Source organism: Zalophus californianus, chromosome 10 (genome assembly GCF_009762305.2).
Source record: "Zalophus californianus isolate mZalCal1 chromosome 10, mZalCal1.pri.v2, whole genome shotgun sequence".
Classification (NCBI taxonomy): Eukaryota; Metazoa; Chordata; class Mammalia; order Carnivora; family Otariidae; genus Zalophus; species Zalophus californianus.
Window position 1 is genome coordinate 100,465,351 of NC_045604.1, and position 19,087 is coordinate 100,484,437.

General features: G+C 44.9%; 1 protein-coding gene across 5 annotated transcripts in view; it reads right to left on the reverse strand.

Moving 5' to 3' along the window:
- The window catches only part of AUTS2 (activator of transcription and developmental regulator AUTS2), a 1,115,275-nt gene that overhangs the window by 17,787 nt on the left and 1,078,401 nt on the right, over positions 1-19,087 (reverse strand). For 3 of the 5 annotated variants that reach the window (XM_027609950.2, XM_027609947.2, XM_035722062.1), the window contains 5 exons: positions 10,447-10,918; positions 9,009-9,262; positions 7,708-7,949; positions 5,962-6,006; positions 2,622-2,717 (listed from right to left, as the gene is read on the reverse strand). In XM_027609950.2, the coding sequence (XP_027465751.1) occupies positions 2,622-2,717; positions 5,962-6,006; positions 7,708-7,949; positions 9,009-9,262; positions 10,447-10,918 (1,109 nt within the window). The remainder of the gene's footprint in view (positions 1-2,621; positions 2,718-5,961; positions 6,007-7,707; positions 7,950-9,008; positions 9,263-10,446; positions 10,919-19,087) is intronic. The other 2 variants (XM_027609948.2, XM_027609949.2) reach the window with 2 other exon arrangements.

A 19,087-nucleotide genomic window follows, 5' to 3' on the forward strand; every position in this document is an offset into this window, starting at 1 on the left:
TTCTTTCGTTCTACATTACAGAAGTCAAACGTTGATTCTGTTTGTTTGTTTGATTCTGGAACACAAGAGTTGACAGGTGCATACTCCCCAGTGATCACACATGCTCTTCAGGAGGCCCGGTTCCCTCTGTTCTTGATGGACCCTGACCAGAGTCCACCCTGTCTAGGAAAGGCATCAAAAAGCAGAGAGGTGGACCATGCCACATTTGACTGTAATAGAGAGCAAAGGACCGAAAAAAAAAAAGGGGGGGGGGAAGAACACACGAAAGCACTGCCCCCAAATCCCTATCTCCCTCCGAGTTACGGATGGCCCTGTCATGGCGTTTCTGCTTCATCACCGAGCATTCTGAGAGATGCTTGAGTGAACATCACGGCAATGTGCTGTATCAGGTGCTTCTCATCAGAATAACTGAAAGTGTTTTGCAGACATTAAGCGAACTCTGAATTTTAACTGGCAGACAATAACAGGGAATTACGCTCAGTAATTACTCATTAGCAGTGGTGGAAATGGGACAAGAGGACCTAATTTAGGGGCCGCACAGACCTACTATTAAATGATTTCTACAGGGATGCTGCTTCATCTGTCCTATGCCGCCACCATTCTTAAATGTCATTCATAACAGTAACCTTATCTACGGGCTGTTGTCCTTTGAACTGATGGCAACAACAGAAAGCCTACTTCCGGCGCACGCAGTCCTTACTTTCTAGTGGATGAAAGGATTCGGAACGTTTTTCACCTGGTATTTTATTTAAGAAATCACAACTTCTGTGACTCCCCTCACCCCAGCAAGTGAACGCGTGTGGGAAAAGAGCTCAAGTTTAGGCACAAAGCTTGCCTCTAAGGAGGAGGGGAAAAAAAAAATAAGAAAAAAAGAATGGAAGAAAGAAAAGCAATCAGCCGCTGTCCAACTAACAACTAACAATTAAGCTGGAGTTGTTAACAGCCTGATTTGCATACATATGAAGAACTCCGCTAATGAACTGCAATCTACATATTCAATCAGTAAGATGGCCTGGAAAGGCCTATTTCAACACCAAGAGAGACACTTTCTTGCCCAGATGTAGATTTCTGTGTGATTGGATAATTGTGAGTGAGGGAAATAGTCTAATTTATTAAATGACCTAGCTGTCTGTTTGGGGAGGCACCAGAGATTTGGTGCAACCCAGAGGGGGCAGACCAGGGTGGGAGGGAGGAGTGAACAGATGCAGACCGGGGGAAGGGGTTGAAAAATCACCACTGGTTCATCCGAGATAGGAGGGGTTGCCCATGGCCATCATTAAAGCCCCGGGTAGAGATAACCTGGCCTAGAAACTATAGTTCTGAGCAGGTAAATGTCATTTCTAAGGTGTAGCTGGTCCCACCCCCAAGGCTTTTAAATTTCTTTTCCAATGTCTAGCTTTGAGGCAACGTGCCTTTGGAAATGCAAAATGCACTCATTCTGGGTGACTCTGGCCCCAAGCTGGTGTTTTTTCTCTTAGAAATGAGTGGGGGGGGGGGGGAAGCAAAGAAAACCCAAATCACATAGAGCAAAATTTCCTACTTTAAAAATCTGAGAATGGTTAGTAACATAACTACATTTTGCTTTTGTATAAAAATAAAGTAAGGGCTGGGTGCCTGGATGGCTCAGTCGTTAAGCGTCTGCCTTCGGCTCAGGTCATGATCCCAGGGTCCTGGGATGGGGCTCCCTGCTCCGCGGGGAGCCTGCTTCTCCCTCTCCCACTCCCCCTGCTTGTGTTCCCTCTCTCGCTGTGTGTCTCTCTCTGTCAAATAAATAAATAAAATCTTAAAAAAATAATAAAGTAAGGGCTATAACAAAGTCACATAAAGGGAGGGTATTCAGAGAACCACTCCTCAATACTGACCTTTGGAGACAACCCTAGCCCAAGCCGAGCAGAACACTGACTAGGTAGAAAAGGACTTACTTACTTATTGTGAAGGGCAAAAGGTTAATTTCACATTAGGCTGTAAGGCTTGACCTTGGCAAGGGTGACCGTGGCTGAGGGAGGACCGAGGCAGGGCAGAGGCGGAACAGGGGTGCATGAAAGGGTGGGTGGCTGCCCTCCACCTGCAGGCAGACCCCCTATTTGCAGACACACAAGGCTAAGGAGCAGAATGGGGGAGACGAGCAGAAGCAACTTCCTTCACACAACCGGAAGGATGACATTTTAGTTAGTTTTAGCAAGGTTCTAGTCCTTGCTATTCAAATCAATAAAGGCTCAGCTATGCCTCTTTGCTAATAACATACACCGCAAGGACAAGGTGGTGCACACGAATCTGACATTTCATACATCTCCTGGCCAGAAGCTTTTGTCCCCAGTACTGGTGGAAAAAAAATACATATACGTCTTCTGTGTGTCTTAAAAGATTACAGGGAATCCTAGCTCAACTGAGATTACATAGGTAGTACAGATTGAAAATTAAATTCGGGCTGAGGTTTAAAACTCGAGGGGCTAGCAAAAAAAAAAAAAAAAAAAAAAATACTCTCTCTCTAATCCCGATGGTCACTTTGGATTAGAAAACTTAGCCACTGGCAGGTGAGAGGCTGTAGAACCCACCCGCCCGCCTCGACTGAGGCTCTGCTTGTAAAGATGCTTGTGTGTTTTCATGGTCAGGTTGCTTACCTTCGGCTGAAATGCTCCTTGTAGTGAACCAAAAGGGCCAGTGGGTGGAATCATAGGGGGGATGCCCGATACTGCAGGAGGGTAGGAATGGAAGAGCTGTGACCAAAGACGGGGAGGGGACAAAAAGATTTTAGTAGGAGGCAAACGATATATTCCAATTCCCTTCCCATCGAATGACATCCACATTAGCAAGCCAGGTAACACCAGTTTGATGCTATTAGTCAAGAAGCCATGATGAAATGATCACACAGATATGCCATGAATGCTTAACTTAAAAAGTTAAAAGTAGTTCAGAATCAATCAGCCGACAAATGATGTCCCAAATGAGGACATCATTAGAAAGGGAGCTTTTCTAATTATTAATTGTTAGATCAGATAGAAGACCTGAATGGCTTGAGATTTTAATGCGCATCAAAAACAGGGAAGGGATGCTGAGCCAAATAAGATGCCTGGAAAATTCCCAGTTAATTAGAAAAAGGAAAAAAGAAAAAAAAGAAAAATTAAGAAAAAAGGAAGAAAAAGAAGCAAGTCTTTATGAGTTCCAGGATTTTATACCATTAAAACTCAATTAGTACTTTTAGATTTTTAATAGTTTGAGGAAATGAGAAAATATTCACAATCCTTGCTTCATTAGGTTGTTGCAGAAGTGGTGGTTTCAGAGGACAATTTAATTGTCTCGTCTCAAATGATGACAAATATGTGTGGGAGGGTAAGATAAAGTGACTCTGTGTACACTCACAATGAAGCTGTTTTTTTCTGGAAGATGGACAAGCTAAGCTCACTGGGGGCTGCTCAAGCCGAGCCCTTGACAGGTCTGACCACTCAGTGAAGGGGGAAGAATGATTCTGAATTAAGAATATGAATTTTCTGGAATTAACCAGTTTACAGGGGACACAATGGAGGAAAGAAATATACAGCCATACTGAAGACAAGGTAAACACAGTTCTTCCTCCTCCTAAAACTCGAATATTTCTGAGATCCCACTGCTCTGGTTCCATTCTCTTTGATCAAACCACCATGCGGACACTAAGTCACCCCCCCTTTATGGTTGCATATGTCGAAAATACAATAATAACTCAAGCTTTTCCGCCTAATGACTTTACGTTAGCTATTTCTAGGTAAGGGCTGAAATGCCCATTTCATAATCCTGTTTTCAGAGCACTGTTTCTGTTGGTCCTTATTTCATTTTGCTCCCTTCAATGATGCAGCAAAGTTTTTCAGACTAATTGATATTGAACTAAATCCACTTAAACAGTGATTGCAAGCCAAGTGCCCTCATTTAAAACTACTTTTAAGTCTAAAATTGTGTTTTAGATACTTGAGTGCACTGCATCTTAATTCCCCTTATAACATCCTAATCCCCAAAGCGGGAGAGACTAAGTACTTCATATATTATCCACTATAACTAATAAAACGAAATAACTTTCCCACAGTACACTGTATGAAGCAGAGTAATTAAATACATGCCACACTAAAACACACTCAAATTTCTATTACTCTGCCTCCAGGTGGGGAATATTTCCTTTAATGTTTTCAATAAAAAGTTAGGGATTTTCACCATTTTCCTTTTGCTGTAGTCCATTACTGACCCTCTTAGAATACAGCTGATTATCCCCCCCAGCCGACTTGATGAAAAATCTTTAGTACCTAAGTAATAAAACATAAACCTGGCAAAAACTCAGGCCTCTTGGCTTATTCTCCATCTTAAATCTAGGACCCTCTGTGGAATAAGCTTATAAAAAAGCACTACGCATTTTGTCCTAGGGAGTAAATCTGAGCCCCCTGTTGAGCATCCTGAACTTTCTCTAGGAATGACTTTGTTAGCTGGTGCTTAATTTAAATCAGCAAATACTGATGAAGGGCAGAAATCTGATGATCATCAAGGATGGCACCATTCACGGGACATCCCTAAAGAGGAGACCCGCGGGTTTACTGGATTTTGCATGTCCACTTAAAAAATGCTTTTGTGGGGTGCCTGGGTGGCTCAGTAGGTTGAGCGTCTGACTCTTGGTTTCAGCTCAGGTCATGATCTCGGGGTCCTGGGATCGAACCCTGTGCAGGGCTCTGTGCTCAGCAGGGAGTCTGCTTGTCTCCCTCTCCCTCTCCCCCTCCCCCCTGCTCACTCGCGCTCCCTCTCTCTCTTAAATAAATATTTTAAAAACAAATAAATAAAATAAATAAAAAGTGCTTTTGTATCACAGCTGAGCAGAAAGTGTCAGAACAAAGTGGGGCCCAGGCACTTGGATATACTTTCCTTTTCGTGAGGAGGCTTCCTCACGTTATATCTGCATGTCTCTGGAGAAACTCATTCTTCATTATTTCTACTATTTTGTAGTCTTGACTTATCAGCTACACCTTGGACTAAGACAGTGTCTAATGATCTGGTTCACAGTATGGATGAATTCAGGCTTTGCTGACCTGAGGAGCACTTCTTTCCAAGCACGCATAGTTGAATATGGTGGACCAACAATGGCTACAAGCACTTATTAATCTTCCTTTCTGGTGTCATTTAAAAAAATAAAAATCAACCACTGAGCAAAGAGACTTGCAAAATTTCAGGTAAACATGATGCAGTATTCACTCCATAATCAAAATATCATGGTAAGACGTTGAAGGTGTTTGTGTTTTAAAAAAAGTCCTTGTCTGATGTCTCTACTGAATATATATATAACTTAGGTTGGTACCAGTTTAAGTTCAAGAACTGAACTCTTTAAGATAGGATAAAATGAGTTATTTTTTTATATAAAGAAGAATGAGTTTAAAGGGGGGAAAAAAATCACAGATTTCCATTATAAACCCTTCTTTTATTTAAATGATATTTTGGTTTTTAGTTGTAACAAGCTCAGGAGGACAATACCAGCCATGTGGGAGAGGGGTCTAATTTCGTCAGGAGGAGATGAGAATCTGCTTTTTTGAGGCACTGAGGAGTCAAAAAGATTAATGACATTCTATTTGGAAGAAATCATTCAAGTTGAATTCTGGGAATTTTGCTTTAATGACACTTCGGTAGATGACTGAAAATCCTGTGATTTCAGAGTCTCCTGAAACCACGGTGATTTCACTGCAGACACCCCACTCTGAGGCCAGATGCCCAGCTTCCAGTGAAGTTCACCTGCGCTTTCCAGTTTTAGGCATGCTAATGATCTTTTGATTCAGAAGACGATACTGCATCGTTACCAGAAGCAAACGTCACAAAAGCAAGCATCCAAAGTGACGAGGAGCAATGGGAATTCTTGCAAAGATGATTAAGGAAGGCTGCTAGTCATTTACTGATCTGTGGCAAGAGCACAAAAATGGAAAAGCAGTTACATTGAATGGGTAGCATGGTAACAAGACTCACACTGTGCCGGTAGAATGGGTCAACTTTTGTAGGGTATTTGTCAAACTGTAAAGGGATCAAAGCAAAAGCTAGTTACTTAAAGAGTCTACATTTCTGTTCACTGCTTCAGCGGAGGCCGCCCTAAGTCAGCTTCTCTGTCATTAGGCTGTTATCCGACTCCATAACCTCGCTGTATTAGGAGGGATCCCTTCTTCACTCCTGAGTTGCTCCGACAAGAAATGGAAAAGCAAAGTGAGAACCCGTTCGGTGCATTTAGGCCCTGGTCGCACGAGAGTGTCTTTCTTTCTGGTCTGTTTTTAGAGACTGGCACAAACCAGACATCTCAACTGGAGAAAGAGGCAATTATCCAGATCAATCAGAGAGAAGTGAGCATTTGGTCTAATTCATCCAGAGATTCCCTGTTTTCATCTTCCCTTTGGCAGAAGAACAAGTACATTCAGCCACCTACTGAGATGTATTATACCCACATGGAAAGGCATCTGGGCAGGGTCTTAAAACTTTTCTTTTGAGCAGAAAAGAGGATACCTCTACTTCCTCTAAATAACGTCAGCATCCTTGTGCTGTAACCCCCCACCCTAGATTTCATTTATCTGTGTAACAGATCACTCACGCTGCCAGAAACTCTTTTTCAAGATAATAGGCCCTTAAAAATATAACTGTTGAAAAGTATAATTCATCCAGAAAAATGACACAGGATTTGTTATAGGAAAAATTTTGGTTCCAACATCTCATTTCTAATATTCTCCTAAATAAATTTAGAAAATAGACTTCAAAATCTATATTTAAAAAAATTAAGTTGAACAAAATAGGGAGGGGGAGGGAGGAGAGGATGCAATGTTTGGTGGAGAGTGCACCTCTTAAAATCACAGAATTCAAATCTATTCTCACCATGCCGATACCAAATCAAGTATTTCCTTATATACCAAAAGTTAGGTAAGTAAAACACCCCAGTACTCACGGTGGCAGACGGGGCTCTATCTCAGCATATTTAGCACCCTAATATGGCACTATTCATTATGGTTCGTAAGTTAAAAAAAAAAAAAAAAAAATCCTAACTGGTTCCCCTGGCATGTGCTAGACCTAGTGGAGACCAAGACCATGTCCTTGTCAGCAGCATCTTCTACCACAAGACCGAGTTCTGCCCCGAGGGGCCCACAGCTCCCTGAGCACTTGCTGACAGAGCAGGATACCAGCCTGGGGCACCATCTTATGAAACACAAGCGACAGAATCCCCCCTCAACAAAATAGGCTTCGGGGAGCCACCTGAAAGAGCAGGGGGTCACAGACACGGTCCAGGTCTTCGGACGGCTCTCTCCCCTCCTCGGCCCTCCTCCTGACTCCCGGAATTCTACGAGCACTTATCTGCTACGACTTGGTGCGAAGCACAGACAGGTACCTTTTTCTAAGTGGTGGCAATCCCCCAAGATGCTCAAGAAGACAAAATTACCCTTTAAGAAGTTAACTACCAACACTGGATGGGACGGTTTGGAGGGCATCGAGAATACCCCCCTCCCCAGGCACACGCATAGTACTAGACAGAACTTTCTAGAAAGAAGTGCCTACCTGAGGCCCTGGGTTAGTGCTGCCTGGAGCAGGGCACATTCCCTTCTCGCCAGCAGAGACGGGCAAGGCCGAGGGAGCCCCCTAAGTGGCTACCGCTCCCCATTCCATCTCCTGTGCCCCGAAAGCCCGTTCCACCCCAGCGTGCGCTGCATCAAAAAAGAGTTGTGCTCTACTTATCCTCACATTTCTGCCTGGGGTACGCACCATGGGAGGTGCTGGCGTCGGCATGATGGCGGTGGGCGGGATGGCGTGGGGGAACGGCGTGAAGGTGTGCTGGTGCGTGTGCTGGTGCGTGTGCTGGTGCTGGTGCTGGTGCTGGTGGAACTCGGTCCGCAGGTAGGGCGGAGGGCCCAGGGACGCCCCACGGTCAGCGCTCTGAGAGGCCAGAAAACGTGTGTTCAGTTCCTGTCGCAAGATGTCTTGCTCTGGAAAAGAAGGGGAGGGAGAGGATGACGCTTTTCGCCACATCAGTAATATCCTTCTGATCAGGACGTCTGAGTACCTGACCAGAGGGGGACAAGGACCAAGGGCGCCCCCGGAAGCCCCTGTGCCCCCAGATGGGAGGGGACCACCGACCGGAGGATCCTGACAGCCCGTCACAATCGGATTGTGTTCTTCTAGGCTCTCGGCTTTCGGGGACAGGCTCCAGGCCGAATAGCCAGAGGCTGATTTTCAGCTCTGTTGGCATCAGCTCAGGGAGCTGATGGGGCCTAGGCAGTCACCCGTCCGGGGCTCGGTTCCCTCCTCTACCATAGGGGGACGATAATATTGTCCACGTTGTGGGCTGTTTGCGGGGGTTCGAGGAATTATTTAAGTGCTTAAGAACGGTGACTGCACCCCGATCTCCGTTACCACGGCCATGTTCTCGTGCCTTCTTCTTCAAGGGGGAATTTCTGCAGTAGGGTTATAACGTGGCTATGATGGACCCAAACTTGGGATCCCAGCCTGATCAATACAGGGGAGGAGAAGAGGGGCCAGTAGCTAACACTCGATTTTGTTAACACAACGCTCTGGGCACGAAAAGTGCATCTTCCCCTCTGAAGAAGGGAGAAGGCCCTACTCATTGAAAACAAACCCCTTAAACCAGGATGGAATTCTCAGAGCCTGGAATGGAACAGTCTCCGGGCCTGGCAATGTTTCTGTCCCTCTCACGGGAGCCCAGGAGACAGGGCGTCTACAATCCGTGTGCTCCCACTCAGTGGGTGAACTCAGTTGGAAAGCCTCCTGACTTCCAACAAACTGCTTCCCCCTGGCAGTTGTCTGGGTCGGTATGGTGCTGGTACGTGTTTTGGCTGAACTCCGGCCCGTACAGGGCTGGAGGAAGGTTACAAGAATACGGCTAACAAAGCAGGAAATCGTCAAAAGAGAAAACCCAGCCCGAGGGGCAGCACAGACAGAGAGGCCACCAGCGCGAGACATGGGGGATGGGGGTTGGGGGGAGGGGCTCGGGGGGGGGGCGCGGCGGGAGGGCTCCTCCCTCCTACCTGAGTAAGTGCTTCCGGCCGGGTGTCCGGGGACCTGCAGACTCCCTGAAGTCAGAGGCGGTGGAGGAGGCAAAGCCGTGGGAGGGGCAAACATATTGGGGTGATGTGAGTGTGCGGGGGGCTGGAGGGTGGGCGTGAAGCTGTGCAGGGGGCTGTGGTTGGGCAGTGCGAGGGGGAACGGGGAGGCCGAGGGGTGATGAGAGATGTGAGGAGGGGCGGGCTGAGTCTTTGCTGGAGTGCTGCTTCTGCTACTGCTGTGGGAGCAACCACCAAAAAACAACAACAACAAAAAAAAATTAAAAAAAAGGAAGAAGAAAGGAAAAAAGAGGTAAGACTTTTATTTTCTTAAAAAAAAAAAAAAAAATTCTATCTCCCTGCCCAAAGCCATTCAACACTTTCTCCTGCTTCTTCCTCTTTACACTCTTTACAGACCCCGCCCCGGGGAACACGAGAAGCTTCTGTTATGATCACAACCGCAGACAGCACAACAGGAGCTGAGGCCCCAGAGCTTTGGCCGAAAACCCAGGTCCGCTCCCCACTCTGCTGCCAAGTTCTCATCTCTGCCCCTAGGAGCCCTGCACCCTCCCATCCTCCACTAGCCACACGTCCTACAGTTTTCAGAGAGGCGTAAGAACAATGGCCTGAGCTCACCCCGTCTGACTGTGACCCCCTTCAATGAAGAAGCACCAGTAGGAGGTGAACCAGGGAACCCCTGATCAGCGCTCTGGTCTGGGGGCCACGGACATGAACTCGGGGGCAGAACCCTGGCGAAGGCAGTTTCCTTCTCCTGTCCTAGACAGGAAGCAGCAAGCCCCAGAATCCCCCTAGTCACCAGGTTGTCACAAGGGAAACAAAGTCACAAGAGTCCCGGGAGGTTAGAATTACAACCCCCGGGGCCAAGCAAGGGTGAGCCATGCTTGGCCCCATACCCTGGGGTTTCGGGCTCCCTTTCCTTGGCAGTCCTCCACTGTGCTACTTTGAAAACTCTCCTTTGTAGTTTGGCGAAGACGAGGCAGGAGAGAGCCTGGATCTCCACCACAGGGCTCCTTGTTCTCCAAACGTAGCTTGCTTCTCGGCCTCTCGGACCGCCTTGGAGGTCCGTGGTAATGGAAAAACCTCAACCAGAAACCTCCCTGGTCCCCATCTTCCTGACTCTGGAGTCGCAGGTAGATGGCGCATCCTCGAGTCGTTCTCCCTCGGAGGCAAATGGCCTCCCTTCTAAGACTCTCCCAGCGCTGGGTGCCCCTCAGGTTTCTGCGCTGGTTCTCATGCATGCCGCCCCTTCCCTGGGCCGTCTCCCTGCCCTCCGGGCTCTGCTTCCCGAGAACACCGCGACAGTGTGTTTGCAACAAGAAACGCCAGTCTCCTTGGGAACTCCTTACCCACTCCCACCTGAAGAAGGCGGCAACATTCAGGCCAAAAAAGCAGGATGGCTCACCTTAAGCTGTTGAGGCTTAAGCTACTGCTGTTGTAGGCTGACAATGGCTGGGAGAGGCTCTGGGACGAGGGGTGAGCCTGCACGGGCGGGAGGCCCTGGTGGAGCAGCTGGGCAGGGGACTGCGGCCTCGGTGGCCTCTGCACTGGAGGCTGAGGGGCGGGCTGAAGCTGGGCCTCTGGGGGCGCCTGTGGTGGCTGTGTGCTTGGACGTGGGGGCTGAGGCGGGGCCTCTGTGCGCTGCACCAGGTCGGGGTCTGGAGAAGGAGCTCGTGGCTGGGGCTCCGCCTGGGGCTGGGGCAGCGGCTGAGGGACCTGAGGGCAGGGGTCTTTAAGCACCAGGGGCTCAAAGATCGGCTCTTTGCAACAGTCCTGGCTCTTCTCCTGGCTTCTCTCTAGACCCGATATCTTGGGGACAATCGGCCCTGCATCCTGGCTATCATGTTCCGGGAGCGTGCCAACAGCTAACTCCGGATCTGTATGGGGGGAGAACAAAGACAAAATCACAGGCATTGACACGTGAGTGTGAAATACGGAGCAGAAAGCCAAGTCCAAGCCCAGACCCCACAGTCCCACCAACATGGCACACAGCCTGGTGCCACGTCCTGACGTGACCGCGTGCGGGACATGAGCACACCGCGACCAGGGCCGATGGTAGATGGGCAAAGGCGAGCCAAAGGCGAGCCGTCCGCAGGAGGCTGCGTTCCAGAAAGCGGCCTAGGTCACCAGAGTCTGAAAATGCAGGTTGACTTTAATCCTGACAGAGCCTTTTATGCAGCAAAATTAAGAAACGATAGCTGACGAGTTGATTTTTTCCCTTTTCAAATATATACAGTTCTTGAATATACAAAAGAGCGGTGTTTTCAAACAGCGAGTGAAGCAAATGTTATTTAACCACACACAGATGTTTCTTCTTGGCCTCGCCTCTTCCCCTTTCCATTCTGACTGATGAGACACACTTGACATTTACAGAAATAATTTTGTGTTTGGCAAGTGCTAAACTCTGGTCAAACGTCGGGCCTCCTCATGCTCACCAACTAATCCTAGCAATGTCTGAGATCCAAGGTGCAAACATGAATTCCAACCAATTTACAGCCAACTACACATGCCAGACATTTTAAAGGGTCCTGCCACCCCTATGGACCACTGGGTGCAATGTTGAATGCTGACGCGAAGTCTGGATGTAGAATTTAAGTGAAATTCCACAACCATGGAAGAAATGTAGAAGGTACATGCTCCTGTTATGAATTAAAAAGATAGGCTTCTCTGGGTGCCTGGGGGGCTCACTTGGTTAAGCGTCCGACTCTTGGTTTCGGCTCAGGTCATGCTCTCAGGGTTGTGGGATCAAGCCCTGTGTTGGGCTCCGTGCTCAGCATGGAGTCTCCTTGTGATTCTCTCTCCCTCACCCTCTGCCCCTCCCCATCCTGCTCATGTGTGTGTTCTCTTTCTAAAATAAAGTCTTAAAAATAATAATAAAAAAAGAAAAGGTATGCCTCTCCCCAAACCTCCATGCCACATCCCAAAGTGGTTATTTGATGAGCCCGTAAGTCCAACTCTATCAAATCCTCTAACAGGAGAATGAAAGACAAATATGGCATTAAATAGAAAGAAATGCCCCGATTGGTGCATAAGTACTTTTGTATACATCTAGGGGGGAAGTGACCTTTCCCACATCTTTGTGCTAAAAAAGCCATCCTTTTATTAACATACAGCTCAGAAATAGGAAGAGAACAGATTATAATATTCTCCAAAATGAGGATGTGTTCCAGGCATTCCTTAAGAAACTACTTTGGGCATGATCTTTCTCTTCCAATCTCACTGTATCAAGTGTGAGAAATACATGGTATTCTCCCTGGTCCTATCCATTTCTGCCGATGTCCTCTCGGGTACACACACTTTGCTATTTTTCTTCCCTGGAATTTGCGTCAAAGCAACCCGTTATTTCCACTGTTCTTTTGGTAAAAGGGATGAAACCTGTGACACGCACAAAAACCCAGAAACCCAGAAACAAACTGGGTTTATAAACAAAGCACATTTTTGGCTCAAGTGACCTTGGCTCCCTTTACGCCTCACAGAACAGCCTGGAACAAACGCACTGACAGCATATGCAAAGACAGTACCCTCCTTACGTGTCTCGGCTCCACGGATAAAGCATTCAATAAGGCCCTGGTGAAAAGTAACTCTAGACTTCTGGCGTCCCACTCACGCATATTTCCTTCCAGTGCTGTCCGTCAGAACTTTTCTGGGAAGATTTTTGCTTGTGATAAGCTGAGACTTTAGGAATTCCTAAAAACCTTAGTTTCTAACTTGAGGGCTGAGAACATCAAGATTCTTGATGTGGACAGACCCCATGCAGCCAAAACTCCTAAATCATGAAAGAAAACCCTTTATCTGCAGACATCCACACCCAGGGGTCCTGGCTTGGCTTCTCTTTCAATGTTTTTGCTATCATTTCCACAAGATTACCATAGCAAGTACTTACATGAGCTCAGGGAGATACACAGGCTTCCCACAATGGAAGAGGGTTAGTTAGGTCTGGGGCAGAAGCACTAACATCCCAGACATCCTAACCGCACAAAATACAAGAGATTCTCCTCAGTGAGGGGTGCTTCCAACTCTGACACTCAGACGGCTAATTTAGGATTATGATGCTTGCTATAATAGCAGGAACACATTTCTATCCTTTTGAAGTGCTTTGTTCTCCCTGGACTGGGATGGTGAAGAATAAATACATAAGTATTCTCCATCTCGTTAAATTTAAGTTCAAATTCATGTTCTCCCTCCAAAAATCAGGGTCCAAAGTTTCTCTCTGACATAAAAGAAAGTTTTCTCTTCCAAGGGACACCACCCAGAGGCTATCAACTTAGATTTTCTTATGCCAGTAAGGAAGCACATTAGAAACACACAGCTAAGTGCTTTGTTTATGTAGCCTGACTATATTTATCTCCTTGTTCTTTATTTAATGGGCTTCTAGAATGTGGACGACACAGCCAGGGAAGTATGCCGGGGGCATGGTGCAGGCGTGGGCTCGCTTCCCAAGGTTCTGTAAAGGCAAACAGGGTTGGCTTTCGGGTCTCCTCTGTTGTCCCATTGTCGTTGTGGGTTAGCACCAACGCAGACCCAGCCAGAACGAGGGCTGTGATGAACGACTCAGAGAGGACCCAGAAGCACAGAATTTCGACACAAGACCAGAATCTGGGAAACCATTTCAGCACTTCTCAAACATTTAAAATGCATACAAATGACCTGGACATCTGATTAAAATGCCGGGTTGGACTCAGGAGTTCTGGGGTGGGGCTCCAGAGTCTCCCTTTCTGAGAATTTCTCAGGTAATACTCCTGAGGCTTGGACCCTTCTGTGAAAAGCAAGGAACTTATCCAATCCTCTCCGATAAGATGGGGGGAAAAGCCCAGAGAAGCCAAGCAACTTGCTTGCTGGTGGTCACCTGGCTGTTTAATAAATCAGATGACTTTCCCAACTCTGGTTACCACTCATTGCTTTTTCTCTGACTTCCACTTTGCTGCCCCCTCCGAGGCAAAAATCCTAAAGCAAAGCAGGAATCCATTAAAATATTTGGTACAATGAGATGGTACAAAGGGCTGGTTAGGAAAGCTACAAAGAGTTACGGGAGCGGAGCACTTCAGCTAAACCTGAAAGCTATCACCAATCCATCGATGCCCCGTTGCTGTGAAGCCTGCAAGCAAGGCAGTGGCAGGTTGTAAGGCTGGTAAGAACTTTGGGGCTGAGACAGTTTCACAACTCCGCATTTACACAACTCTCTTGAGGCACAGATTAGGCGTCATGCGTTTTTGTGGCTAATCGGTAATGCATTTCCTCTTCTTTTCAATTATTCAATAAATGTATCTTCCCAGTTAAGCTTTTCCATTTTGACAGTCAATTTGTCTTACTGTGCTTCTCCAAAATTGGCAAGAACACATTACCAAAAAAAAATCATTTTGTATTGCTCTGTGTGCTCTGAGTTTGCCAAAGGATGAAATTTGCTGAGGCTGGGAAGAAATAAGAATGTGCAAATCGACTAGTCTTATTTACAAGTTTTACTCATTACATTTTGGGGTTTTAAAATCTCTCTTCTGTGATTATAAAAATAGCACATCGTGCTTATAATACATGCAAATTAAAATTACACTGCACAGTGTACAGTACAAGGGGTGAATTTGCTACATGTAAATTGTATCTCAATAACCTTGACTCAGACACAATGTATTTTTTAAAAAGGTAAGGGCAGATTAAGAAAAAGTTGTTTAATTTTGATCCAAATTTGATACAAGTTCCCTGGGGAAAATGGAGCTTGCTAGTACTTTACTAGTAGAATAAAAACCTATAACTTCTGTGGAGGGCAATTTGGCAACACTGAGCCAAGAAACTAAAGAAGCTCAGCAAGGATTTATAGACACAATGAAACAATTGCTTTGAATTGCAAGTTTGGAAAGAACTAAAATGTAATCCTTTGGGAACTGGTTACACATAAATCTGATACATCCATACAATGGAAGATGTTACAGCCTGAAAAGGAATGAGGAACTCTGTGCATACAACCTACTGGCATATTGCTAAGCTTCTGTGAAAACCAGAAGTAAAGTAATATATATTCATTTTCCTTTATGCATAAAGAAGCTCTAGGAGAGTGCCTAAGACACTAGTAGGGGGCTCAGGCAGAAGAACAGACAGGGAGCTAGAGGAGGGGGAGATACTTGACTAAACACATATATACATATTTAATTTTTGAGTCATGTGATCATGTTACCTGTTAAAAATTCTTAAAGGAAAACTGGTCCATTTAAGAACAGTTTGAGCAAGAAAAAAAAAAGCACAGCAAACAAAACTGAGAATTTGAATAGTGGTAGGACCATAGACATGGAGAGTGTATGTTATATAAAGTAAGACACTAGAATGCACAAGTTTATAATAATAAATACAAAAATGAAATGAATTTTATGAAAATATATCAATTACCAAAACTGACTCAAAAACAAACAAACCTGATCATAGAAGTAAACTGGAAAGACTCAATGATAGACACCTTCCCCTCAATCCAGAAATATACCCCAGGTATATTTAGTGTTATAGACAATGTGGACTGAACCTGTAAGAAACAAACTATTCCTGTCATTTACATTAAAAACCAACAGCAATATGACAAAAGGAAGAGGAAAAATGCCTATTTACAAAAAATGTAATTATTGGGGCGCCTGGGTGGCTCAGTTGTTAAAGCGTCTGCCTTCGGCTCAGGTCATGATCCCAGGGTCCTGGGATCGAGCCCCGCGTTGGGCTCCCTGCTCAGCGGGAAGCCTGCTTCTCCCTCTTCCGCTCCCCCTGCTGGTGTTAACTCTCTCACTGTGTCTCTCTCTGTCAGATAAATAAATAAAATATTTTAAAAAATATATAATCATCTAGCTAGAAAACACAATCTGCTGAAAAATATAAGAGAACTCAGCAAAATACCCAAATAAGAAAACCCCACAAACTTCTGTAGCTTTTCTACACACGAGCAATAGTGAATAGAGACTTAAATAAAAAAAAAAAAGGATCCCCTTTACAATAACTACAGTCATATAACACTTGGAAACAAACCTAACAAGAAAATAACAGGGCCTATAAAGTCTCAGAAACGTACCCTCCAAAATGCTTTGAGACTTCTATGCTCAAGGGTATTTTATGATGAGACAGAGAAAGGGGCAGGGGGAGAGAGAAGTCAAAGCCACTTAAGGGGTGGTTCTCTTTAGAGGATACCACCCCTGGGTGGAGATTTCACACTTTGTGGGAGTGTGTTTGGTTGTCCCAGGGGCTGGAGGGCACTGGTGGCTCTTAGGGGACCTTAGATGTACTGGAATATGAAGGACAATACCACACAAAATCTCAGTTAATGTCCTAAAATCCCACCGGACATTTGTGCAGTTAGAACCTGACACTGTTTTCGCATATAAACACAAAATAATTTTCTGCATAGTTTTAATACGCACTGGATTTTCCAGGAATGCAACTGCTGTATGCTGCTTTGTCTGTTATGTCTTGTTATGAACCACCAAGAGTTGGTTGTTCACCATTTGAGAAAATCATGACACCAATGGGATGGTTGCTCCTTGCGTCTTAATTACCAAGTAGCAGGTACCTATATGAATCTGCTTTCGTAGCAGCCATATTTACATACGATTCTATGTATAGATTCAAGCATCGGACCATTTCATTGTCTTCTAACGTAAAGAAATATTTACATACTTAAAAACATTATGTTATTGCAAATTACTTGCTACTTGTTTTTCCTTTACTTTTCATTAGGGCGTTATAGGCATTTTAAAATTACATATATAGATAGGCATCTAACTATATATTTTGTTCCAGAAAGTAAAGAATAAAAGTGCGTTATAAAACGTTTCTTTGTTACACACAAAGGGCACTGGGTGTGCTGGGGTTGAGATTTGCTGTGTTATGTCTCTAAGATGAACAACCATGTTTCTGGAAGCCCAGTTTCTTATGGCAAAAATACAGCAACTACTCCAAGGGGTTGTTGTGGAAATTAGGTTAAGTTCTTTCCACGATGTAAAGCACAAGATAAACGATCAATGTTCTCAAAACTACTGCAGAAAATAATTTCATGGAAAATATTTCGTGACAACATTACTACCAAGTAAAACACACTATCACCAGTAGGGTTTCAGTACTGAAAATGATTCTCATAAATGCGTCTATGCACACACAGAAAAAAGATGAGGAAGATAAACATCAAAATGTTAATTGTAATCCCATCATCCAGAAATAACCAGACTTTCATTTTTAAACTTGTGTTTTTTAACTTTTTCCAAGTTTTCTACAGTGAATATGTACTATTATTATAAAAGAAAAAAAGACATGTCCCTGAAAAGGACAGGTTTGAAGTGGGCAGGTAGGTCCACATACAGGTAGATTTTTTTTCAATCAATAAAGTACAATACTGTGAATTTTCCCTTCCTTATAATCTGCTGAATAATATTTTCTTTTCTCTTGACTTACTTTATTGTAAGGATACAATATATAATATGTGTATAAAATATGTGTTAAACAACTGTTATTGGTGAGGCTTCTGGTCAACAGTAGACTGGCTCTTCAGTAAAGTTTATGGCGACTCCTAAGTTACACATGTAATTTTGATTGCACGGGAGGGGGTGCCAGGGTTCCTAACCTCCAGGTTGCTCAAGGGTCAACTGCATATTTTAAAAGGAGTTCCTTCATGGACAATATAACTTTCAGCATCCAAGAAGTCAACTCAGAAAGTGACTGTTCAAGTCAAACGGCTTTACCTACTAGACGGAATTGTTAAAAAAGTTCTTTACCCAGAGGACAGATCAATATTTGCCTTTCAGAAATGAGGCTAGGATATGGCCTTCTATCTCCTCTGCAACATTCCTAACTGGCTCTAACTGGGTGTATTTGGACAGAAAGGAGCTGGTGAACACTGATGATTAAGGAGGAGGCAGAAAGAGAAGTAGAAGAAACTTCGTAAGGCCCATTTCTGTGCTTCTGGTCTTTTCACGTCTTTACACTGGGTTAGAAAGCCCTATGACGGCTTACTCACAACAAGGTCATTAGTGCAGCAAATATGAACAAGCCTTCAAGACAAGAAAACTATGTGGGGCCCGGACCATTAGGCAGTGTACCCACCCATCTTTCCGAATGCCTGACCCATAGCATCTAGAAATGGGTGTGTCCGATTTTTACATTATTCCGTCTCCTAGTTAACAGAGTTCTCTACCTCTTTTTCCAAATGACAGAGCCACAAAGACCTCACCACACAGAAGGAATGAAGACTAATAAAGCCAAATAAGGGGGCGGGGGGGGGGGGGGGAGGCAAGAAACCCAGACTTTAAATTAAGGCAAAGTGGGAATATTAATAAATGTTGAGATGTTCTACATTAAAAAGCCAGAAACATATGCAAGTGTCACATTTCCGTGAATCGACACTGAATAATTTCAGGCTACTAGCCATATGCATTCTTTAAACACCCTCTTGCCTCTTCTGTACCTCCAATAAAATCTCCTTTTTGGCAAAGACCGCGTATTTTGCATACACTTACTAAAACAAAAATTGCACTACTGAATTAATTCAGCAATACTTTGACCTCTCCCCAAGCTTTAAATTCCGTCACTAGAGCTCCACATTCCAATGGTGTTTTGCAGAAAAAGCCTACCGTCTCCAACATACACCTCTCTTTATATTCCTCCTCTCCCTCTTTTCTTCAAATCATTAAACAGAGACCAGTTTGTTCCATTAGCAGATTCAATTACTTGAACGAATGGAAGGATGACATTCAGCCTTGCAGCTCTTCTTCCCGGTCACTGAAACTGTACAAATAAATTGAGGAAAACCCACTGTTTGTTCAAGGCAAATTAATTTTCAAACACTGCAAGAGTGAGAGATCAGGGGAACGGTGGGTGCTTGGCAGGGCTCAAAGAGATTCCATTTTGTGCTTGTCATTTTGTGTAAACATTAATTACCATCTGGGAGGCTAAGCTCTGGGCTGAAGTCTGTATTGCAAACGTCTGAGGGCTCCAGGGTTCCCAGTAAAAGCAAAATCCCAAGTAGGAAAAAATACTTGTGTCTAGCAAAACATCAGCCAGCCCACTGGGAAAGGTGTGCGGGGACCAGCAGG